Here is a 26,014-nt window from a genome sequence, read left to right on the forward strand (position 1 = left end):
TTAACATGCAAGTTCCAACAACCAGCAATATTTCATATTGTAAAGCTTTTATCTCATACAGGAAAGTCAAGATCCAACCACTCTTTTGCTGACATAGTTTCACGTTGCAGCTAATAGAAGCACAGGATCAGCAGGCGGCCCATGGAGGAGCAGCCTCACACTGCCACTTGCCACGCTCCACTACACAAAGCAGTTGTTTAACTGCATAGTAAGTCAAATCAGCAAGTATCCAAAAGCAAACTATAACCAAATTAGATCACACTCAATGCAAGCCAAAGTATCAGGTTGAAAAAAATAAATAAATCCTTTTTTCAGGTTGTGTAGCTTATTACCAGAAAGGTAATTTTCAGAATGAAATTGCTCAACCCTTGTCTGAGCAAAAAGAGTAATGCTAAGTGGTAATTCAGACCCTTGAATAGCAAGCAAGTCGGATCTCTCAAAGAGCGAGTTCGTCCTGCTCCAGAATTTTGAAATGAAATACTTGTAACAGGCTCTTCGCATTGCAAAGAATCACAACACTCTTGCTTTAGACAAATACAATTTTAGATTAATGTACTTCATATCCAACTACCCAAACATAGCTTTAATTTGTTCACAATAACTAGAGTTTCTGGTGGGTAGATAGCTACAATATTACCAAGATGTCAATAAATATTCCTGAGTACCAAATAACCTACCACAAAGCAATTGGTGGTTCATGCCCTAGTAAAACAGAAGAGTGTTTTCCATTGGCAATTAAAATGGTATTTTATAACAAAGTCTTGATTAACTACATCTAACTGCACAGCAGTCCTGAGTGAAAAGACATTATTCAAGCAGTAGCATCTTATTAACCTATTCTTCATTACCTCTCGTGCAGTAGATACAGAAGAGTGAAAAAGGAGGTTGGAAGATTGCCCTGGATCTATTTCAGCAGAAGAGAATTTGGAATTTGCAGGATCAGTTTACTCCAGATTAATGCACTGACAGTATAAATAGACTTTTCCTGTAACAACCAGAAGAACTGCTAACTTGTCTTCAGCACCACTGTATCATATTCAGAGTAACTGGAATGACTTTTTTCCCCCCATACATTGCCTAGATCTTTTTTCTTACACACACACTTTATTACTTTTGTAATGAGATGGATTATCTCCTCAGGGTTAAGATTTACCTCTTAAACAAAAAGGATGCTGATGTATTTACTTCTAGTGTCAAATCTTTATGGCTCATGCCATGAAGATGAGAGCAGATGAAGCCAAACACTGCTTATGACAACTACTACATGGGTCTGCAGATTAAACTGGATGTGATCAAAGGTAAAAGAAACACAAAAGGTCATGTTCAATTCTTTAGAAGCAGTATCATTTTACCAGTGCCAAAAATCCAAGCCAATTATATTAAAATCATCACTGGAAGTCAAAAAAGGAGATAAACACCTTGCTTATTTACATTTTTAGCATGAAATTTCAGAAGTAAAAAGCTTTCTCTCTTGCAGTGTTAACATGCAACACCAGAAAAGGACCACAAAACTGTACAGACTAATGAAGGCAAAGAAGCTTTATTAATTTGTGTAAATATCTTGAAAGGACCAACAGATAACATTTCCATGGGGGTTTTTTTATTCCTAGCAGAATATTTATAAAGAGCAGTAATTCCCTGGGACTCTGCAGGCAAAACCCAGAACCTAGAATTAAATGAAACTAGGAACAAAGGCTTGCCAACTCAGCTACTCCCAGCAATACAAGTAAACCCAGAGCATACATAAGTAATTACAAAAAGCACAGACTTGCACTCCTATTACAGCAGTCTACAAATCACATCCCATCACACCCTGTCTGCTGGGGTCACTGCTGCACATTGCAGCTGAACAGGTCAAGTGGCAAATTACTTACTGCCGAAGAGACAGTTCCTCTCGCTCCTGCAGGTTCCCAGCAGCTACCCCTGCTGCTCTCCTGCATCCCATTCGAGATGCTAAACGGGCAATAGAGCTTTCTGTATTCTTGGGAGAACAAATGCTCTGCCAGCTTAGGGCTGCTCAGCCAACGGGCAGTATACAGTAGCACCAAAGACAGTAATCTACGCTAATCTGAAACATGGTGATTTTTATTTAACTGCTTGAGCAGGAGAGAAGTGTACTCAATTAAGTGTGCTGTAATTAGGACTGCTCTTCTGAATCAAAATCTTATGTGCCAATGACTCAGACCATCTAGCTGAATGGACAACGGAAGTCATAAAGCTGTTTGCATCATTTGGTGAAATGCCACTGAAGTCAGGTGGGCTGTCTTTGATTTTACTTGCCAAAAACATATCACAGGTGTGGGGCTTTTCAAAGGAAACTGGACAATGCACTTTTCATCCTATTGCTCAAATAATTTACAGGAGCACATCAAAGGAAGCGTTGTTGCCCATACACTGAGTACTATCCCATCAAAAACTCCTAAAAGTCTTACTCATTGTTGACTTTCGCATATGAAAGTCAACAATAATTGTCGCTTCCTTACTCAGTATTTTGAAAGCAACTGCCTCTCTGTAAATGTACTAAAATTCAGAGATGCATCTATGTTGAAAACTTGAACTGAATTTTCTTGAACTGAATTTTCCCTTTCCCTGCAGGCAACCATCTGCTGAACTATGCTGTGCATGAAACTATATACAAATTAAGCTACAGTGAACATAGAAATATGTTTTTTCTTTTTTATAAGGTCATTACTAGATCTTTATCTCAGTGACAACAGTATGTGCCTGCTACTGCACTATAATGTTTTTTCTATGCATATTTCAGCTTATAAAGCCAAACCCATTTAGGCTTAACTGGCTTCATATGCAAGAAAGCACTTCCACATTTGCTGGCAAAGATAAAGACCACTGATTAAGGTCCTGATCTTGCAAAGCACCAAATGCCTTCAATTCTTAGTCCTCTTCACAGATGACACATTGTAGGTCCAAGCTTTCAACTTTAATCTGTGAAAAACTATCTTCAAGTGCGACTCCACTCATGTGAACCACATTTATGACCATCAGATAAAGTTTAAGTTCCCAAGGAAGGAATTATATAATGGAGCATGAGAGTTCATACTATGTCTGAGAATGAAAACTTCTAATGGCAACTGAATAGCAACAATCAGAGAATTATTATCAGGGGAAACCAGAAACTGCATCTTTAATCACACTTTCTGTAAGAAAACTAGAAACCGGTGACCTCTATCCATAAAACCTTCTATGTACAGTCAAAGAGTGCTTGATGTTAACAGTGACATGCAAGAAGAGATCAAGCTGAAATTGAATTCTTAAATATGCCCTTTAAGGATAAATAGGCTTTGTCCACCTCCCTTAACATCACATTATATATCCACATAGCTATGCCAGTTAGTTTTAATATATTCTATACGTTTTCAAAATAAGCTCCTTTACAAATCACTTAACACTTTGCAGTACTCATCTTGCTTCTTCCAGGCAAAGTAATCAATCTTTGTTTATCTTTTCCTCTTCTCCTTTCTACAGCACACGGAAAACGAGTGTTTTTTAATGGAAATTGTAGGTTCATTTTTTGCATTACCGGACACTGGGATTTAAAGGAGTAATTTATTCCCAAGGTCAGGGCAGGAATAACAAGGGCAACGAATCTACTAATTTTTATAACTTTTCAAGGACTACTGACACATTAGTGACGGAATAAATGATTAGTGACTTGAAATACAACCAAAGACTAAACAGTTTGATATTAACTCTGAATGACTGCTAGACAAAGGAGGCAAATATCATGAAGAGAGTTTGACCAGACCTTGAAACAAAGCTCTGAAGCAGAGGATTTGCTTGCCTGGAAATTGGCTGCCCACCAGAGTGAGAGCAATGGAGTCGTGGATGCTGCTGGGCAAAGAGACAGGAAACACTGCCAATGCAGGTTTTGTAAGCTTCGTTTTTCCCAAGGGGTAAACGCCAGCTAAGCATAGTCAGTTTAACTGCTCTCTTGTGGCACCTTCACCTTACAGCAATACCTCTTTTATGCCAAAGTGGCAAACTGTATAAGGGCTGGGTACCCTTCAGGCCTAGCTGAATGTTTTTCTGTACCAGAGGAGCTTGGAGCATTCTCTGGATTTTTTTGTTCCTCAAAGAGCAAGATATATCTTGACGAGCTTTCCTACAAAAGAAGACCTATCAAGATCAATACTGGCACCTTCAGTAACCTCCTCCAGTTATAATTTATGATCCAATATCAGCATATATTAAAAGGTTATATTAAGCATATCCACCAATAAAGTGTAGGTTTGGAGTCCTAGTATGTGTGTTTCTCATGTTTTCCAGTGCCACTGGTTTTATCTACATCAGCCCCATCCTTAACATACTATATTTAACACTCAGCTTATAACACTTCTCCATTAATTCAGATTTCGATAGTCACTGATAAATGACACAGATGAAGGAGCCAAGAACTTTATAAAAAATTTACAGGAGGAATTCTAACACTGTGCTTAATGCAAAACTAATTCATAATCTATTACTTACATGAAACAAATCAATAGATAAATTCATGCAAGTACTTTTCAATCCGGTTGCCAGTAATTCGGAGTAACTGTTTTTCCCAAAGTATTTTGAAAATACTACATGGCATGTTGATTTGATGATAGAAAATAGCTAAGCAAATGTCTTCAAAAAAGAAAGTCAAAATGAAAGCCAACCTTCTTCAAACAAATAAAAAAACAAGCTAACACAAGGCAATTTTACGGCAAAATGGAATATTACCAATTCAGAAGTGTACATTGTTTTTCATCATCCAGTGTTTGTATTTGTTATCCTCCCATCTGCTGGAACAGCCACTTGCATCAATAAGGCAGGGGGGGAAAAGACTGCTTTCTATCCAAATGATTATGAATGTTCTCATGCCAAAACCTCTTGCAGTGGAAAGATACTGACACCACAGATGAAGGTGTCCTCCCTGCAGCTACGTTTGTCTAGTTCTCAGGTCAGGAGTATCTCAAAAACTTAAAATAATACAATTAACTGAAAAGTTTGGTTGTTCTGGCAACACTTTGTCACAGCTTGAACTTCTTCCAGACAGAAATATCATCCTACAAGATTCTAGGTTTTGGTTTATTTTTTTTAGCAGGGAAGTAACTCTTTTCTTCTTAAAACAAATACAACCAGTGTATTTTAATGTAGTGAATCTTTTACAGTATGTGTTGCATACAATGAAAAATGCATAGAGAAAGCACCTTCTAGTTATGTCTTCTAACTTTTGCAATAAAGAAGGTATTGTGCTGTCCATACAGTGATTTTTAAGCAAAATTTACTAGCTCACAACTGAGGAAGGGAAAGTACCAACTTCTGTGTTGGGGAAAAAGTATCTTTGCATGTGGGTCAGGATCCAGGAAGAAAGGAAATATTAATATCGACATGCAGGACCTGGAAGGAAAGCTTCTGAAGCCCCTTGGTTTGTTATAGATATTTTTTTTTTTAATGACTGTAAACCTCACCTCATATATTAGGATACAATTCCTGTATTAGACTGCCTTCACTTTTCATTATCCCACTCAAGAGGTGACTTTTCCCTAAATACAAAGCAAATGAAATATTTCAGGGCAGCTTTTTCCACACACTTTTGCTTATCACAACTACCAACATCAGACATTCACAGGCCAAAAGAAATTCAGGTTCTCCTCCATAATCCTAGTTATTGTTGACTACGAATTTTGCTTTGTTATACGTATTATTTAAGCATGTATCTCCAATGGGAATTTCACTGACATCTCGACATGCACAGATATGGCTCTTCCAGAGCTTCAGAGCCATAGCTGGTCCTTTTGTTTATTTCTGAAGAGAACAAAATCACCACACTGCTTAGATATTCAGATGATCTCATAAAAACCACCAAAATCCCCACTGGTTGATGACAGCACAATGTCAGCCTCCTGGAAGCCTAAGCCAAAGCCTACCATGGAGCCAGCTGGGCAAAGACCAACTCTTCTACATAAAAAGTCAAGCCTATGGTTTGCAAACAAAATAAGAAGTAAGCACAACTTAATACTGTTATGCCTAGTAACTAGTCAATACACATGAACAGCATTGCTCAGATTTGAAAGTACAGAGAGGCACTCGTACTGCTAAAACAGGAAGGGGAAAAAAAAGCCCAATGAATAATCAGGCTTTTCTGGAATATAATGAAGTTATTACTTTGTATGTGTTCTATAATGGGAACTAGAGAAATCTTCTCGGAATAAAGCATCTTAACATTTTATAATCTCTCTATCTAATGTTGGCCACTATTTTGAATGTATTAAAGGCAGCTTCTGTGAAAGCTTTTTTTCTTTCTAATCTTGTCTGACCTGAAATGGAGAGCCTCCGAACTCCATTACCATAGAAGGCTTAGTATAAATCCAGATCCTATCTAAATTGCCCTATATAACTTTTCATCAGGGGCTCTTGTTTTGGTTTGGTTTAATTTTGTTTTGTTTTCATAATGCTGTTGTGGATCTGTGCTGTAGGTATAACAAAAAGCCAAGCAGCCTGCGAAAAGCAGCTGCTGGAAATAAATACAATGACCTTTGATAGCCAGCATTTTAAATGTGCTAAGGATCTCTAGAATAAGGGCATTCAACTCTTAACTAGGACTCTGTAAATTAGGACAAAACTAGGCCAACCTGGGCAACTCGGCCATGGGAGTTAAACTTATTGAACCAAAAGTAGGGTTTGCTTTTCTCTCCTGACTTTTTATTTATTTTGTGCTTTCTGATTTCTTTAAATACGAGACTTTATGGCAACCCATAAAACTCATCAGGATTCAACTTCCCTCACCATCCCACAAGCAGTGGAGAGCCAACCTGCTCATCCTCCTGAATAGTTCTCACTTCCCAAGGAGGTCATGGTACCCTGTTGCTATGCAGCAAGAAAACTGGTGTGTCTCATAGTCCCTTCAAACTGAGCCCAATACTTTGCTCAGCCTTACTCACCACAGGACTCCAGAGCCTGACCACTCTTCCCATAGCAAGATGCAGATTCCTCTTAATTAGAGGATAAAAGGTCTGAAAAACTCCAATAGCATAAATATTGCTTGGAATGAACATTTTTAAAACACTCATGTACAGAGAAAAGCTGGGTCAGTACTGAACAAGATAACTTCATGGGTCTAACAGGATGCTACAAGTGTTTGTTAAATTCTATAGTCTTCTAGCACTTCAAAAGATGAAGAAGGCTTTCAATCTAAAACCTAGTGAGGTGGTTTTTTTGTTTGGGGCGGGGAGTGGGATTTTGGTTTTTAAGTTAAAAAAAAAAAAAAAAAAAAAGAAAGAATGGACCTCTTCCTTCCTTCTCCTTAGGACAGAAAGACTGAAAATTTACGTTTACTCCTCGGAGTTAGCACAGGTACAACACCTCTACTAGAAAGCCACCTCTCCGAATTTCATCACACCTTGTCACTTTCAAGTGACAATCCTCATAACTGGTCCTGAAGAAGAAATGAGAAGCCCATTCTAGGCAGATTTAAGCTGAAATTGAAATAAACCTGCATTTCACACTTGACAATTTCATGTTTCATGCAATGCTGCCTGATGAGCAGAGCTAAGACTCAGAAATAACATTTCTCCCTTCCATGTAGTCTCAGTGGGACACCTTTCTGTGCTTTTATAGACGTGTTATCTACATCTCCACGCATTTTGCCTCTGGAGCTAGAAAGATGCTTCAACAAAACTTGATGGACAAGACTGTTCAAGAAGTGGTACTGACACTGTAGAAAGTTCAGACAGTACAAAACCAGAAATAGTTAGGAAAAAGCATGTTTGCCTTCACATAATATGCTGTCTCTCTCACATACACTTTCCTTACAGTAATCCTTAGGAATACACTGGAAAAGAAGATAACCCTCTGTACAAAGCAGTCCCTCAACAAGAAAACAGGTCACATTTTAGCTGCACACAGTGATGAAACAGAGGAAGACATGAGTATGGTACTAAAACCAGCAAACCCACACATGTAACTAAAAACATTCTTTAAAATACAAAACTCTAGAAAAACTGAGCATAAATTTAGCTATGCAGAGCATTTTTTGTAGTTAGGTTCAATCTGCATTTAAAAATGAAAGACTAAAAGTTACTGCAGAGGATTATCCTGATGACATTATAGTGAATTAATGTCTAATAGAACATGCAGACCAGTCCTTCTGAATAAAATGATTCTGTCTTTCTCCCCTATGGCTTTCCTCGTTTGAAAAGATAACAATTACTTTCATAACCATTTAGCAGGCCAAATGCTTCACTGAAGTTGTGCTGCACCAGAAGCAGCTCCATCTAATACTCCCTAGACAATCATCTGCAAACCACCCAGCAGTAAAGGCAGTGACTCTGGTTACTGACAGTCTTGTGATCAACTGCACCACCCCACGTCTGGGTGAATGTGTACAGTGGTTTGTAGTTAAGCTCTTAACAAGAACGGGATCCAGTAGGTTTGGTGGGATTCCTAGTGAACCACTGCAGATTTAACCACACAGAAAAACCACACTCAAAAGCACAGAACTGCCTTCTCATGATACCAACTAATAAGAGCACATTAATTACATAAATTAATGAATGAAGAGGCAAGACAGCTTCCAGTGTGTCATTTTCAATTCCTTTTATATTGGATTTATTCTACAAAATTAATCTGAAGTGAAAATGCACCTGGATCGCTTCCGACCTTTGCGAGATCTCTCTGTACTAATGCCTGAGCTCAGAATGATGCTCATTTTTAGAAATTCACCTTCTCTTCATTTACAAAATTAACAACTGTTTTTCCCCCCCTCAAAACATTGATCCAATTGATGACACTTAATTGTACAACCAACATTAACAAAATAAAAAGCCACATTACTGTATCTTTAGTTATGCCAGGATTGGGGGGTTTTTTGTTAAATAAGTACAAAATATTCGCCTTTTTCTGTTCCTAACCCCTTGAAAACTGGTGCTTTACTAGAAGACGTGGGGGGACACTGAAGGTACAGCAGTAGGCTGGCACAGCCCCAGTGCTGTCTTGTGTTATGAGTACAATTTATGCTGCCTTCAGGAGGCAGTGCCAGAGCAAATGTGGAAGTGAAATGATTTACATTCTAAAGGAAGAACAGGAACAATAACCTCAAGCAACTACGCTGAATATTAATAATGTGTTTGAGAACAGTGCTTTTGTTTTTAAATATATTCACCCACAAACATCCCTCTCCTGAGAAAATAAGAAGTGAGTGTCCTCAACTTCCAAAGGAGTAAGTGGGAACTGGGCATACTTCATGGCAACTATTACAAAGAACTTAAAATCCTGCAATCCTGTGAGGTTTAACTTAACTATGTCTATAAATTTTAGGCAAATTAAAGGTTTTTAGATTATTCTTTTACAATTATTTTTAATCAGGTTTTTATTTTTAAAAGATTCTAGATACTTGAAAGAGTTTTGCAATAAGCCTAAATCAAAGATAGGCAGGCATGCTTATCAGGCTGAATATATCCTTACCTCTCTGCTGTAAAAAACTGTGCAACTCCACCATTCAGAGCGATGAAACCACTAATCTTAAGGGAAAGACTCTGCTCAGATCTATTTTAAATCAGTAACAAAATTCTCACCAGTACTCATGGATTTCAAGTGGCAGTGGAGACAAAAGCTAATGTGAATGAGTTCCCTTCATCATTTAACAAGAAAACAGGAAAGCCAACACACTCAAACACTCTGGTATCACACGGTAGTATGACGGAGGTTTTAGGTACCAAAAGGCATAAATTTGGCTGTTCCTTATTTGGTAGGTTCTTATCCTGTAGTAACCTAACATTGTTTTGTACTTTAGGGGCTCAACACACTGAAAGTAGGAATATTACTAATCATGAAAGTAGGAATATTACTAATCATGAAAGTAGGATAAAAATCACTTATAGCCTACGATAAGAACCAATGAGAATTTTACAGAAAGATGCTGTATTTTAGCATCCTGAATACCAATCATGAAGTGCTGTGAACCATGAAAAAAAAACAATGGGAAGGGGTGTCAAAATTTTATTCAGATGAGGCTCTCGATGTATTTAAATTAGAGTGTTTAAGCTCCATTTAACAGTCTATGCATTTTACAGCACAGATCACACTTCACTTGCTAATGCTGTTGGGAGGATTCATTTCTGTTTATTATGGAGACACTCCATTTAGGTGGCTTAAACGTTAGCACATACCCCACAGTTCATTCCAGGAGAGACTGCAGCCCATGCAGCAGCTCCAATACATATAACCATGTAAGCACTGGAATAGCACAAGACAACACTGTACAGTTTGTGGAGCTGCAGGAATGTTGGAAAAAAAAATCAGACGAAAGAAAAATGAGAACTGCAAACAGCATCTACACAGCATGTAACATTAAGTGATGCAGAGATGGAACATCTTGGAAGGAGCTGGCACAGCAAATATCTCTCCAAAGTTCTACAGAGATTTATTTCACTGCACTAAGTTTAGTCCCAGCAGGGACAAAATTCCAGCAGTCAGACCTGTCTCCACCAGTTTCTGCTATACCTGCTTTTGACAGGTTGAACTGACAGTTCCTTTCTACATGAGTAATTAGGTTCGGAGAAGCAGTGCAATTTTGAAACAAATCAACCTATCAATCAGTCCCACTTACTGAGCAGTGGTTAAATTCAGAGAGTAATCTAGTGCACGTGAACTGGATTCCTCAAGAAGACGACTAAGCCCCATGTACCACTACAGCTATCCTCTAGCTGCACTCCAGTTCCTAGTGTTGACACACAGAGATTGTCCTTTGGACAACTCCAAACCACATACACAGTAGGAATGTTCGGATCTAGGGACATGATTAAATATAACACAGTGGAAAATCCCAACTCAGATACGCTGCTCATGGTCCAACCACTTTGCCCTACTGACCCACTCCTGAGCCACATTCTTTGCTAATGCACACACTGCCCACAGGCCCTTCCACGCTAGCCTAGAGCTCTTTCCAGCTCCCTCCTATGAAATATCCTGGACAGCACAAAAAGGCACATGAAAGAATCTCTTTAGAGGATTTCCTTCTACAAGAATTCTTCCTAAACAGAAATTCTCACTCCTTCAGAATTGATAGAATTCTAGTTCAACAAAATCAAAGACATACAAAACAACTTTTCACAACTGTTAAGAATTTACTTGTCAGAAAACCTGGACAAACACTGGACAGTAAGCATGTCAAGTCACATGTGCACACAGTACTACAAATTTTTCAGTATATGAGCCAGTCACCAGCAAAGTGAAAACAGGAAACTGTATACACACATCTTCTAGCAGGTCACTGTAGAAAGAGATCTACATTAATCAGAATCATGTTTTACGTAGTTCACTACACTAAGAAAAACAAAAAGAAATTCCAAGTAATTCTCAGCAGTCTTACCTCAACTTTATCTTCAGACTAGTCATGTAGTGTGCCAAAACACACCTTGGAAAAGGAAATATGAAGTGGCAAAACACCAAGAAAAACACAGAAATATTACAATTACAGAAATATTTCTGACTTACCTATGTGATAAAGTCCTATCCAGTCAGTCGGGTCTACTTCTTCCTTAATATCCCAGAAAATGATGAGGTTCTGAGACTGCCCTAAGGTGTATTCGTACATACTGGCTGTCAAACTAGACCTGCTATCCGAGGTCACTAAATCTGTGTCACTGTTGGCACGCTGCAAGTTCATGTTCTCAGCCATGGGGCCCTGAGATGCCAAACTCTGCAGGTTCTCTGGGCTCAGAGTATACCGTAGCTGCGGGTTGCGGCGGCGCACAAAAAGCAGATGTTCTCGGGCTGAACTGGCCATCTCTTCTCCACTTCTGTCAGTTTACGTGAAAAAGTTGTTGTTCAGAGATCTGTCATGAAGAAGAAAAATAAGGAAGTGTTAAAGTCAGACAGCAGCTTACTCAGTCAAATATTAAATGGAGATGTGTTAGTGCAAAAATGTTCCTAAATGTTCTTAAAATAGACTGAGAAGAATCTTTTACTTCACTGCTCTACCACTTCAGTCACCTTAGTGCCTGTACATAAAAAAAATAAGCATGAATCGCTTGCAACAAAATTCACAGTTAACCACACACCAAGAAATAACATTTATAAGCCAAAAAGCAATAGAAAGGAAAACATCCAAGTCCATCTATCAAGCAAGAAGAGCCACAGTAACAACACTAATTTAAGTCTGGTAGTAGCTTAAAGACTGAAGAGATAATGAACTCAGCTTCCACCAAAGATATCACAGCAGTATATAATGTAGTTTCACTTAGATATGTTAGTTTCCAACAAAACGCTCTACACACTGTATGTTTAGAATCAGTGAAGTGTTGATGATACTAAGAAGGCTGGACACATTTCACTAGAAATATGGTATCACTGCTATAAAATCATTTTATTTTTTAAGATACAAAACATAGCTTCTGAAATCCTCTATACCATACAAAAACACATGAGACCACTGACTGGGGTACTTTACACTATGGATATACATTCAGCTAGCCCATGTCAACTTCTTTATGCCATCAGATTCTGTTGTTCTTTTCCATATATCAGAAAACAAAGGCCTTACAAATTCAATAGCTTTTCTCTAGCCCTGCGGACACAGTAGCTGATCTTCACCAAATGGCCATGCCAATAACATCACACCATACCTTCAGCAGCAGAACTTGCATCTCTTCATCCATAGCTGAAAGTATTGCCATTTGAAAATAAGCCCTCACATTACTCACAACTTGAGACAAATCATCAGAAAGGAAAGACAAGAATAGCAAAGTATCAAAAGAGAGGAACAGCTCGTAGGAGCACAGAATCGACAAGGAGGAACCTCTTGCAACAGAAGGAGTATGAAAATTTCCTTATCTAAGCTACGTAACTTTGACCAAAACAGTTTGCCTTTTTCAAAAGCTATAGTTCGTATCAACTCGTTGTTTATTTTACAGAGGAAACAAAACAGTCCTCATCAGGGAAAACCATTTGTCTTCAGAAGAAACTGAATCTTCTGGTAATATGTTTTTCAGTCAAAACTGTGAAAATGATCTTTCGTGCTGTATTTCCCTGGAATAGGAATCATGCATTTCCTCCAAATCCAAATCAAACCAAAGCAGTCCTCCTGCCCAGCAATAACTCCAGAGCTCAGCAGGAAGAAATTGTGCCCTGAGCTCTTTACATTCTTCACACAATTTGAAAGTAGTATTTCAATGTTTCTGGCTAGATCACAACTTGAGCAGTGACAACATCAATTATTCCATTATCATATCTTCTCTGAAGGATGTGTACTGCAGGAAAGATTTCCTTATTTTTATACATACAAATAACCAATATATGAAAAACGTGTGTATTAAAAAAAGCAAAGAGATACCTGTGTATTATTCTTGAGTTTTCTCCTTGGTGTCATAGCCTTCAGCTATCATACGCAGACCTATTTGTTCTCTTAAAATAACTCAAGCACTGTCAGACAGTGCTGAGTGTCACCTGCTATTATGTTCCTTGTTTCAAGCAAGGAAGCCTATAATGCAGAATTAGGTAGAGCCCACGAGAAGCAAATGGATTGGTTGGCCACTTCCATAGTATTATAATTGTAATTAGATCTACAGTACACTACCACTATCAATCAAACATCTGACAACTGGTTTATTAAACAGAAACCTCTGCCTCTAGAGGTCAAAAAACACTTAAATATTAAGAAGAAAAACCAAGTAGAGCACTTGGAGATCCCAAGGATTGTGATTCAGAAAAAATGGGATTTTAACAAGAAAAGGTGGGGGGGGTGCAATTTTCCCATTTTGAGAGTTTTCTTTTCCTATTCCTTCCTCTTTCCCCACATGATGAATCTGCAAAACCTGCCTCTTTCCTTGACTTCTATTTCCTATTACTCATCTTCAGTTTTCTTTTTAATAACAGTGTATGCACTCTCCCAGTGCATCACAAATTCTTCTGCCATTTTTCAGCTTTTAAAATGGAAGGTGTTTTGAGATATTAAAAATAATAAAGGGGAAAAATAAAGTTCAGCTCATTCAGTTATATGCAATTCATCACACACTGTACGTGGTTCAGAATCAAATATTACTGAAAAGGAAAGAAAAATTCAGTTCAGTAATTCTACATACGCAGAAGTGACATGGAGATTACCGTATTTACCTCACAAAGTACATGACACAGTCTTTCCTGACATGAGCAATGTTTTGGCTGCATACACAAAACATGTTATTTTTGGTGCTGGACGTCAGCGGGCTTCACTAACTCCTTTCTCTGTCATGTTCCCATGTACCCTGCGTCTGACACCAGTGCCAGTAACTGAAAGAAAACTTTGGCATAATGGGCCTTAAATGAGAGTCACGGAGTCAGTATCTTGTTTGTCTATGCAGAGTATTATTCACTAGATCTGAAAATCCTGGATGACTTTGAGACCAGAAGTCTCAAAGGGCGGTGGACAGGGTACCACCACCCTCTGCACTAGGAGATCAGGTGAGATTAATTCACAGATTGACAGCGTGCCGTTAAGTTAATTTTCTTCTATCCCACAACTAGAGGTTTATGTCACTTTGAACTAGTGTATCCAGTGGTTTTATGGCAGTAAAATCACTGCAAAGTGTCATGCAGGAGGGTACAAGTTCAAGACAAAGTTTTAATAGGGGGGATTAAAAAGTTTCCTTCAACTGCAGAGCAGTACATTGTAGCCAGGGCAGCACTGGCATTTGTTGGAACATATTGGAAGTTCATATGTGGCAGATGGACAAACTCATCCATGTTTAAGGACACATGAGAACTAACTTGTACTAGCTAGGACCATCCGACAGTTTGAGAGATGAGAACAGACTGAGAAAAAAATTAAAAAATCATAAATCCAAGTGGCTTAAAGTCACGATTTATACAATGATCCCAACAAATCACATAACTTAAAGCAATTGAAATTATTTGCAATGAACAAGCCAAACTAGCATGTAAATGAGCTCCTATTATGGAAAAAATGCCTCAAAAAATCCAGGACTTGTAAGCTTTTAGAGTGTTTTCTCAATTCAGTGTAATAGGTTATAAAGGGGCCCTAGTGTCAGACAGTACTCTGCTACATAGCATCCCACAGTAAGCTGAGAGGTTAATTAAGGAGATTTGTAAAGAGAGAAATATGAGATTCATATTGTAAAAGGGGAAAATACAATTGCCATAAACCCCAAACCATACGGAGTGATGGAAGGGAAAAAAGGGCCACTGCTTTCATTATGTGCAAGGGAAGAAAACTTTACACAGTGCCTTCCTGCCTACAAAAGGAACTGTTTATCTGACATTTGGTTAACAATTCCCAATGTCTGGCATTAATCACATAACTAACAGTACACTAATGCATACATCCTACCAGACCTGAAAATAAGAATTATCCTCCCACCTTCAATTTCTGCTAAGCACCCCTAAGGCAGTATTTGGATCCAGACTATACTGTAAAGACAATATTCACGATTAGCTTGTGTGCACCTGCCCTGCCATGAAGGTTTGGCTAATCAGGCTGAATGTGACGACAGCAGCAACTTCACTAAGTATCACACCAAGCTGGCAAGGCACATTATTTCATGAAGGCAAGCTGAAACATGGAAACTGAATCAAAAGCACAGCGAAAATACAGGCATTTGAGAAACCAGCAGATACTAACTTCAGCAAAGTAGTTAGTTGAAAAGTGAAACCTGTACAAAAGCTGCTTATCTGTATCACAGAGTTTCCTTTAATACCTGACAAGCAGCTTAGAGAGAAATATGACTGATTTCCTCTTAACCTCTGAGTGGCACAGGTTCAGGATTATTTCTAACTATACTCCTCAGTTACTAATCTTAGAGGGACCAGAACTGCGAAAAAGTTCCATTTAATACACAAAACAGAGATAAGAAAAGTCTCCTTGCCCAGTCTTCTTCACTGAATGAGACTGAAAAGGAACATCAAACCATTTCTGACATGCAGTCAAACATTCATGAATGAAAGTCCAGGAGTTCCAGCACAGGAATAACAACAAAAATCACATCCCACCATGCAAAACAAACCAGAGTTCACACACTGCCATGTTTATCTTCCTCATAACAGTGATTCATTTCTTGTTTATGTTAGTGATCTTTTATGTGGCTTACAGGTCTTGCTAACAACCTCTTCCCACAGCACTTACTGTAAACCAACGATACAGGACTGGCCCTGAGAGCACGAGCGGTCACCCACTGGACCAGACCTGCACCCTGAGCGGTGCAGGGAAGCGACAACTAACACATACCACGGGGGGGGGGGCTGGATTCATGCCACTGCACTGCAACACCAGGTCACCACAAGAGGAGCGAGGTGAGGAGGTAGCAGTGTGGCAACCACCAGCCATGGCTGGGAAGGGAGAGCGCTCTGCACCTCAGCATCCCTGTTGCTGTACATCAGACGGTCAGATGGTCCAGACCAACTGGCCTCTGCATTTTCTCCCCACTCACAGAACCATTTAGGTTGGAAAAGACTTTTAAGATCCACTCCAACCACAAACCTAACACTGCCAAGCCCACCACTAAACCATGTCTCTAAGCACTCCATGCCTTTTAAATACCTCCACCACTTCCCTGTTCAGCCTGTTCCAGTGCTTGACAACCCTTTCACTGAAGAAATTTTTCCTAATATTCAATCTAAACCTCCCCTGCGGTAACTTGAAGCCATTTCCTCTTGTCTTATTGCTTCTTAGTTGGGAGAAGAGAACATCACCCACCTCGCCCCATCCTCCTTTCAGGTAGTTGTGGAGAACAATAAGGTCTCCCCTGAGCCTGCTTTTCTCCAGGCTAAACAGCCCCAGTTCCCTCAGCCACTCCTCACAGGACTTGTTCTACAGACCCTTCACAAGCTTCACTGCTCTTCTTTGGACACATTCAGATGATGCTTGATATCTCCCTCAAATGCTATTCCTATGCTGATATAAGCAATCCACATAATTATACAGGCAGAATTAAGAATAAGAAGAACAGAAAACATGCTGGTTTCCCAACTACACACTGTGTGACATTGCTTTGTTCAGTACAAAGATCTATAAATGCTATAATAAAGCGCGCAAACTGACCAGCTCTAAGTGACTGAGAAAATAAAATGCTTCTTTAAAAAGTTCAGAATTTGGGCATTTTTCTCCCCAAAGAACCCAAACCTAGCCTATTTTCTGAGATAAGGTATGACTACAATCCATTTGTAGCTATCCATACGCTGACTTTGAACTTGTTAGAAACTCTGGCAAAAGCAGAAATCAGCATCAGCTGCAAAACAGTCAGAAATCAGAGTCAGCTGCAAAACCTGGCTAAGAAGCTGGGTGATGGTTAACCATATGGTTAACTCATAAGCTGAACCAGTCTGCATTTATCCTGCTCTCAGCATTAAAGAGCCTCCAAGCTCCTTTAGAGCTGCTGTGTAGTACCTCTGCCAGCAGGACAGAGGGGCACGTCCCAGTCACATTCACCAGCTAGATCATCAATAACTGATTTTGCTTGAGACAGAGAGATGAGCTCCACAGCTCCTTAAATTTCATTCCAGGCCTATATTCTATTCATTATATGACTATTTGGAGACACAGATTTGGTCTGTTTAAACACATATCAGATAAAGCTGACATGAAGCATCCTTTTCTATACAGACAGAAATAAGAGAAAAGCTTCCCCTTTCTGCCCAGATGCCCTTTTCTTGTTATTGCTCCTGGAAAATTTCCAAGAATTTCTACTCATCAGGTTTTCTGTGATCCACGAAACGGAATTTCTCTCAGAAAGTACTTTAATGTGTGATTATTAGGGTTCTTCTCCGTTAGCTAACATTTTATCAGATTCCAGTTAAACTAGAATGCCTGGATACTTCCTATTCAGCCATCCAGACAAAGAGCGATGTAAAAGCTGTCACAGGATTCAAGAGCCAAGAAAAAACAGCTATCTGAGTTCTCTATTTTTCTCCATTGTTTAGAGAGTAGACGGTAATAAGGCCTTTCTATTTACATGACCATGGCTATATCCTAAGTCTTTAGGATGATTCAATATCAACTTGTATCATGTAGTGGAAATTGAGTATTTTTCCAGTAGATCATAAAGTTCAGTATTCCAAAATTATAACCCCCATTATGCTACATAACTGCACAGTTCTGAGCATCAACATCAGGCAGAAAACTGATGAGATCCTTCAGCCAAAATATAGCCATAACTGTTCAATACTGCTACCTAAACTGCCTGAGTGCTCATTAGGTCTGCATGTTTTAAATAATAGGTTCTGCAAGTATATCATACAAATAAGTGCAGTGATGGATATGTTGGAGGAAAAAAAGTGATCATTCTAAACCTAGAGAATTTGTGATTGAATTAAAAGCACAAGAGAAATGTTATAAAATTGAAAAATCACATCATTACACCTCTGACACCATTTTCTTTTTAATTACAAGGATACTGATGATAAAGAGAATAAAAGGGAAAGAAGTCTCTCTTTTACCCCCGTTCTTCCAATTTGCACATTTGACAGTAAATTTGTATTCACTCCTTTTCCTTGAACAACCAGTTTTGGATATTTCTTTCATTTGGGGTGCTCTTGAAAAGATACTAAAAAATATAGGGAAACTACCATCATAACTGACACAGGACTTAGATACAGTTTAAGCACTTAAATGTTCTTCAATTTATTTCTTTCCAAATGGAGTAAAATTCAAATTTACTTTAATTCAGCTTTAAATTAATTTGATGTAACTGTCTTGAAATATAAGTTGTTTTATCCAGAAGTGCAAAGAGACAAGTTAAATTCAGAAACACTTCATTTTTCTGCTGATCTGCTTACTTTCTCCTCAACCCCCCGTAGACTTTCATTATAGGACAATTACTGGACACTCTTAGAAGCAGCTTAGCCCAAAGCAATGATGATGAAAGAATTTAATAAACTTGCTAGTTTCCAGAAACTAATCTATAAGCACAGGATCGTTTAACCAGGTTTTCTTTTTAATCAAGGAAATTGCCATAGAAGTCAATTAAAGCATCTTGAAAGATGCAGCATTTTGTAAATCTTCTAAGAGAAGCGTTTTGACTTCTTCACTCAATCCATCTCCACAGGAGTGCCAGATTACACTACATGCCCTACGCCAGGCAGCCGCTGTGCTAGGCAGCTGGCCTCCTCAGTGAAGAATCAGAGGCTCCTCCAAAAAGCAATTCAGAGAACCAAAATCACTCCCTCTCTTGACCCATGGAGGAAGATGAAGTAACCTGACGCCAAGCAAAAGAGGACAGAATTTTGTCTAGATGCCCTTTTCCTTTCCTGGCCTTCTGAGTCATACCCAAACCACTGGCAAAACAACAACAAAAGTAAACTGTGCTGAGAATACCCTGCCTTTGATCTGCTAACTCATCCTCTGAACTCACGGCCAGGAAACCACAACCAGCACTGGAGTTTACTTCTGGAAACTGTATTCAGATGTTTTAAGGTGAAGCTAAAAATTACTGCGGTGGAATTTTGCAGGGATGTTGCCATACAGGAGGCGGGGGGGAAAAGGAAAGAGAAAGAAAGTGCACATGCACATTCTAGTCTCCTCTGGACTCCAATTTGGTGACTCAGCTCAGATGCTAAACATCAGCTCAGATTAGAAAACCACCATACACTGGCTGAAAATCTTCCCTAAGGGAGAAAACATATACTTCAGCATAAATATGTATTTTTAAAAAACAGTCTATGCAACACATTATTTGGCCAGAGAATAGCTCAGTTCATTCAGAATGTGAATATCTATTTTAAACCCTTTCAATGCATTTTTGTACAGTTCCTTTGTAAAGGCAGCCCTATACACATTTGTAGCTGGAAACACTCTCATATTACCTTAGCTGCTTGGGTAAGGCTTATATCCTTCCATCAGGCAAAAGTTACTGTTCAAGCCTATTATGAAGACCATCATTCTGAAGAGTTCTGTATATTTTTGACAGGTCTATACACCCTGCCTAGCAGCCCAGCAGGCACTGTTGTGCTTTCAGTACAATTTATCATATTAACTCTCACATAAAACCATTAGCATGGAGCTAGCTGGTACAGAGAACATCTGGCCACATTTTGACCACATATGGTCGAAAGTCATAAATACATATCCAGAAGCTAGTATACACATATGTATAAGTTGGCATGCCTACAGATATATCAGTTTTACAGTGTACCTATCAACATACTGTGTTGACAGTGTGGACAAATGTCCTATGTCCTTGCAACACTATCCCCACACCTAAGATGGAGTAAGCAAGCCCTGAAACATTTCAAGCCAACTCAGCCAGGAGAACTACAGTGTTCATCACTGAGAGCTTGGATAACTTGTCTGAATTTGCACTGAAGAGATTATGGAGGATTCATACAATCCCTTCTGGTGCAGTCGCCAGGCTATGGGATCCAGCTGCCCTTCAGATGTACCTTTGTATTGCTCTGCGGCTATGTAAGTTGTCCATGGCCTAAAACTCATCCTGTCTTTCACCAGACGTAGCAATGCAAGAACTGCACATAAATTTATGAGTTAAACATAACAGATATGCTCCTATCCTCTAGACTATTCACATGCAGAAACAAACTTGACTGGAAATTTTAGTGCAATTTCATAGCCCAGAGGCTATGCTCCATATGTGTTATATGGCCATGGCCTGTGTATGTATTATACAGCCCCTTAACCTCTTCCCGGAGTGGCAACTGCTTTAACCAAAATTGCAGTAACCTTACCTGTAGCACCACCCTCAAAGAGTTGAGTTCACAAATGAGGCAGAGGCTGAAGGTACAGACACGTAACCATTAAACCCAGCAGATCAGGAAACTATGGCCTTGGATAATTCATGATACCATATTACTCTCTATAAACTTCTAACATCAGAATCCCTACTGCCAGAGGCTTGATCTCCAGTGGTCATGACACTGATATATCTACTGCTAGTTGCTGTCAACTGGTTGACCTGAAGAATTTCCCTTGAAAGACTTATGCAGCTGCTCTCAGTTTAGCCTTTTGCTATCAGGTCACACAATCCATCTAAAATATAGCCCCTTCAAATGTCTATATCAGAAAAACAGAATGTAATCTTTGGGAGAGATTTGTCACAGGATGGGAAAATGTGAATTTAATTATTTTGTGAATAAGCTGCAATATATGCTCACACTTACATATGTGAAAGCCCGCAAGAATGTATTAATGACAAGAAAAATGGGCAGCCCATCTAACTCTCCTGAAAGTCCCTCCTGTCTTTAGGACTTCCAGAGTTCCCCAATTACATGTCTTCTCCAAAGACTTTCACAACAAGGGGCAATAAAGACCAAAATACAAAACTTCTGCAGAAAAGAACAATTTAGCATTTGTCTGTCCAGGAAAGTAAATAAACACATAACCAGAAGAAAAGAGTACAATGCCAAAAAGCCTGTCAAACAGAAAGGATGTATGCCTTTAAAACTAAAAGGAAAATTGCCAGGCCAAAGAAGCCATAATTCAAAAAGCCATTTATAAAATGATGCACTTGACAGAAAAAGAAGTACAATTATTTACTGCTTACTATCACTTTAGTTCTGCAGTTTCATTCCAAATCTCTGCAATCCATACCAATGCAGGTACTATTCAATGAGTGTCACATCCAGAAATGACAGCTGTAGTTCAGCAATACTCAACGGAGCCTGATTTAAGTATTTATTTGGCAGTTATTAAAAGCTACTATATATACCATGCAATAAGCAACTATCTAAATCTATTTTTATTCAATTTTAAACTGGAAATCTATTCTGTACTGATGGAAATCCCTGGAATATACCATGAATATGAATGAGCACTCATTGTTCCACTCATCCAAGTCCAAATCCAACACAATCACTCCCATTATCAAGCTCTGTCTTCTATGATGTAAATTGGATTTCACTCACCAAAATGGTATCAAACCACCAGAGAACAGATACATCTCTCACGCTGAGAGATTCCTGTGTTACCAGGAAACACAGAAATGCTCTGTTCCTCTTAAAGCAGCACACCTTTCAATTCACCATATTTACTGATTTGTTACAGAACAGATATTATCAACTTGAAAAGTGGCATTTCTTTGTGTAAAACATTCATCCACTGACTGAAACATGCAAGCAGACTAAAAGTAGAATTAAAAAAAGAGTTGCCCACCAGTCTGTAGATATGAATTTCCCTGATGCCCCATTTTAAGAAGTTCTAGCCTGGCAAAACTGACCAGGAAGTGGGGGTGGAAGATGCCTAAAAAAGACTCAGTTGGTCTCCTCAAAGAACAAAGTAAAATCAAAAACAAAACCAACTCAAAGTCTTGTTTACCTAAGTCTTATAAATAAACTATAGATACAATCAGTAGATCAGGAAAACAGGAAACAATTCTTTTTAAAAACAGACAATTTTGCTGGAGTGAACGTAACTGTTCATGAGCATACATTCAAATTTCCATCCTCCTGCCCCTTTTACCCTTCTGGTATTTGAATTAGGAACATTTTACCAGGTTATAATGTCCCCAAAGAAAGTGCATTTCCATAAAGATTTCAGGAGACACTTCGGCTGAAGTAAAACATCGGAACATTTTGGCTTGCCTTCAGTTTAACTGAGCTTTTTTGCCCGAGAATATACTAAGCAATCAGTTACGAAAGACATCCCTGAAAGCAGCAGAAGTAGTAGAAGACTTGTTAGTTAGGCCAGCTCAGAGGCAACGCTGTTTGCTTGAGGACTGTGCCAGGTATGTCCTTAAGGAAAAAGTACCATTAGCAAAAATATTTCAATGCTATTTTATTTTGCATAACAATATTCCTAGGTTCACTAGGAATTTTTATTGAGCTTTGCTTCAATTCCCTGCCTTCGTAACACTCCAAACCACACAAGAACTTGTAGCTAAATGGTAAAAATTAAGCCCCCTACTTATATACACTTTTTTGAGCAAAACTTAGAGCATTACCACACTTGCCACACTGCTAAAATGCAGTGCTAATTATGTTCACTATATGAATTTACAAAAATTGCAGAGAATCAAATAGCTATTAATATAATCTTTACAGAAATTAAAGAGATAGAAAGCCCTAAAGATTTCTTTCTACACTAAACTTACACACTCTTTTAAACTGCTTCCTTATAACCTGCACAAGAGAGCCCAGAATAAGGAAAAAAAGGGCAGCTATTTGTCTGAATTCTCTTTGCACTGTTTGTCAGTTTTATACAAAGACGCTGATCTTCACCTTCAATGAATCTAAGTAGAAAGTATATCAAGGTGTTGATGATACTGCCCTTCATACTTACAGGATATATCACTTGTCATAGTCAACATATTCTGGCTCTGAAACAAACCAGCTCTGTTGGTTGTCTTTTACAAACTAGAAAATAACAACATGCAAACATTTCCCAGTCTAACTACTTGTTTTAAAAGAAATGCAAACGGCGATTTTATATTCCACTTCAGATTGTCCCCAGAAATATCTTTTAGCTCAGAATTTCATGCTTGACCATTACAACAGAATTCTTATATGACAACTACTTTACTATTTTTTTCAAAACACTACTTAATAATTTTAAGCAAACGTTTTAGCCTGATAACTCAAGAAACAGAGTACTACTTCATTTTCGTAAGAAGAAGTCAAATTGGTATCTAGTTACTCTATTCTGGACAAATGCTCTTCCACAGCTGTGTGAATCAGATGAAGTAATTTATATCAAAAGATTATTAACAGAAGATGCCTGCATTTATTATGATGCAGCAAGAACATCGGCAGGACACAGACATACTCTCTGCCACACAAAGTCCTTGTCTGCTTAATACTGAACAGCTGCAGAGCAATTGTTGAAGCTGTCAGAGGTGAGGAGCACAGCTCTGGGGCAACAGAGTCTACTGCAGGGAACAGGCTCAAAGCACAGAAACACACACTAACTTTCAAAGAGAGAAACAGAACGGAAAAGGGAGACATAGTAAAAGCTTTCTCTACTAAACAGTTTAATGATTTACAGTGCGCAATCGTAATCACACTCAAGCCAAAAATAGTTAAGAGCCCTAAGGAACTCCACTATGACAAAAATGATACTCACATCACCTGCAAGTGTATCCCAATACACGTTTGTCTGTGTCTGGTCTGAGTTCTCTATATGAGAAAATTGTTTGAGCTAGAACACAGATCACTCGGGAGCAAGAGGTATCAAAGCAATCACCACTCATGCTTCCTTGCCTTGTGAGTACACATTACAATTAATTATTTAGTTCAGTGATCACATGCTGCTTTTTTTTTTCTTGTGGGATTATTGCTGCAATTGCTGCTTTCCTTGGTTTCTGCAGTAAATGAAGCAGAAATCCTTCAGCAGCTAAATGAACAATTAATGAAAAGACCACAATATGAACTGGGCTATATAAAGATGAGACCCATTATGAATTAATACTTTTACTATTAAATATACATGAGTTTTTAATAAGTTGAGCCAAAAATAGAGATGTATTGCTGGATTTCTCCAGGCTGTACAATTTTCATTCATCTTCATCCTGGAGAGAAATGGGCCATTGCTAAACGGAGTCTCACTGTGCATTTTCACATTGTCGTCATTGCCCCTAATTCATCATTGCACACACAAAAAAAAGAAGCCTTTGGGATTTGAGCATAAAGGATTCTGAAGGCCTCCACCCTCTGCCATAAGGTTTGAAGGAACCTGCAGCAAACTGCGGGTTTCACCCATCTACCAACAGGCACCTGTCCCTCAGCAGCCCAGCCTCCATCCCCAGTTTGTGTGTTGAGAAAAAAGCCATTTGAAGTAAGACTCCTGCAGCAGATAAAATCATCAGCAGATGCAATCACTAGACTTAAATAAACCTGAAGTAACTATTTAAATCTTTACTTTCTGGGTATTTAATTTTTAAGAATACACGTATTCTCCTCATTCCTTCGTCACACTACTAAGGAAAGAAGTCTAAAATTAAGCCAAATGCAACAAATCCATATTTTCTGTTTTGATTTTAACATTCATTTCCAACATCAAGTCACGTTATAGATGTAAATGAACAAAAGGTTTTAGTAAAGACTGGCCTAATTCTGGCTGTGGGTGAGCGCCTTCAGGAACGTTGCACAATTCTATATAAATCCACCCCAGGGCGTAGGTGCTACAGCACCAGGAAACAGAAGAAGATTGAAATCAGTGTTTATAAATACAGCCAAGAAATCCTAGCACACATACCACCAAATATATAAACAGAAGTTAAGACAATCTCATCTGGAGGCCTAAATTTCCTACACTTATTTAGGTAGGGGAATTCTTATTTTTTAAGACATTCTGGTTTGTGTACCCATGTTTTTAAGATGACCTTGGTGTACTGAAATCCAAGCACACGTATTGAGTGAGGAGTTGCTAATGCCGTGCGACAAAAGGAAACAAGAACAAAGACATCATAGCATGCTGTATCCTAGTATCACCTTGAATTGCTCTGAAATCTGAAATGATTTTGGTTTGATTTTGAATTTTCTCTATTGATCAATGTGTAACAACAAAAAGTAATTTAATCCACATCAGAGATACTCCTAACTAAAAACAATGACAAAACCAAAACACCTTACAGCAGAGGTAACTTCCAGCTTTTTATGGCTAAATATACAGTTTTAAATCAGAGTTTCTAGAAACAAAAATACTGATATTCGCTATTACCATTTTCATCTTTTTTCTGGGGTACGGCAAAAAAGGTGCAATAACATGACAGTGATTTTCACTGGAATGTTTTCGGCTTACTCTTTGGAAGATAATTTGGAACTTGAGCTTTTCATAGACACACAGCTACCTACAATTACTAATCCAGAGTAAAATTCAGATGATTTACTGGAAGCTCAGAATATTATAGACAAAGCAGCTCAGAATATAATGGACAAAGAATACCTTCCCCCTTCTCCCTCGCCCCCAGATTCATCCTTATAATACTCAAGATTTATGTTTGGTTTTCCTATGACATTATAGTCATAATGGTGAGAGACACAGATTTTTTTCCAGTGTTTCAGAAACAATGAATCTTTACCCACAGCTGCAGAAATACACAGAATCATTTAAAGAAAATACAAAAAACATTGACATCTATGGTTATTTTGGTGCCTTTAC

The 26,014-nt window shown here is 38.5% G+C and overlaps 2 protein-coding genes across 2 annotated transcripts in view; both read right to left on the reverse strand.

Moving 5' to 3' along the window:
* The window catches only part of HECW2 (HECT, C2 and WW domain containing E3 ubiquitin protein ligase 2), a 207,321-nt gene that overhangs the window by 122,141 nt on the left and 59,166 nt on the right, over nucleotides 1-26,014 (reverse strand). Inside the window, 1 exon segment of the mRNA XM_030486106.1 lies at nucleotides 11,479-11,819. Within this exon segment, the coding sequence (XP_030341966.1) occupies nucleotides 11,479-11,770 (292 nt within the window). The 5' untranslated portion in view covers nucleotides 11,771-11,819.
* GTF3C3 (general transcription factor IIIC subunit 3) overlaps nucleotides 11,802-26,014 on the reverse strand; it is a 113,561-nt gene continuing 99,348 nt past the window's right edge. Inside the window, exon 20 of the mRNA XM_030486098.1 lies at nucleotides 11,802-11,819. The gene's annotated coding sequence lies outside the window, so the exon portion shown is untranslated. The remainder of the gene's footprint in view (nucleotides 11,820-26,014) is intronic.

This window comes from Strigops habroptila, chromosome 5 (genome assembly GCF_004027225.2).
Source record: "Strigops habroptila isolate Jane chromosome 5, bStrHab1.2.pri, whole genome shotgun sequence".
Classification (NCBI taxonomy): domain Eukaryota; kingdom Metazoa; phylum Chordata; class Aves; order Psittaciformes; family Psittacidae; genus Strigops; species Strigops habroptila.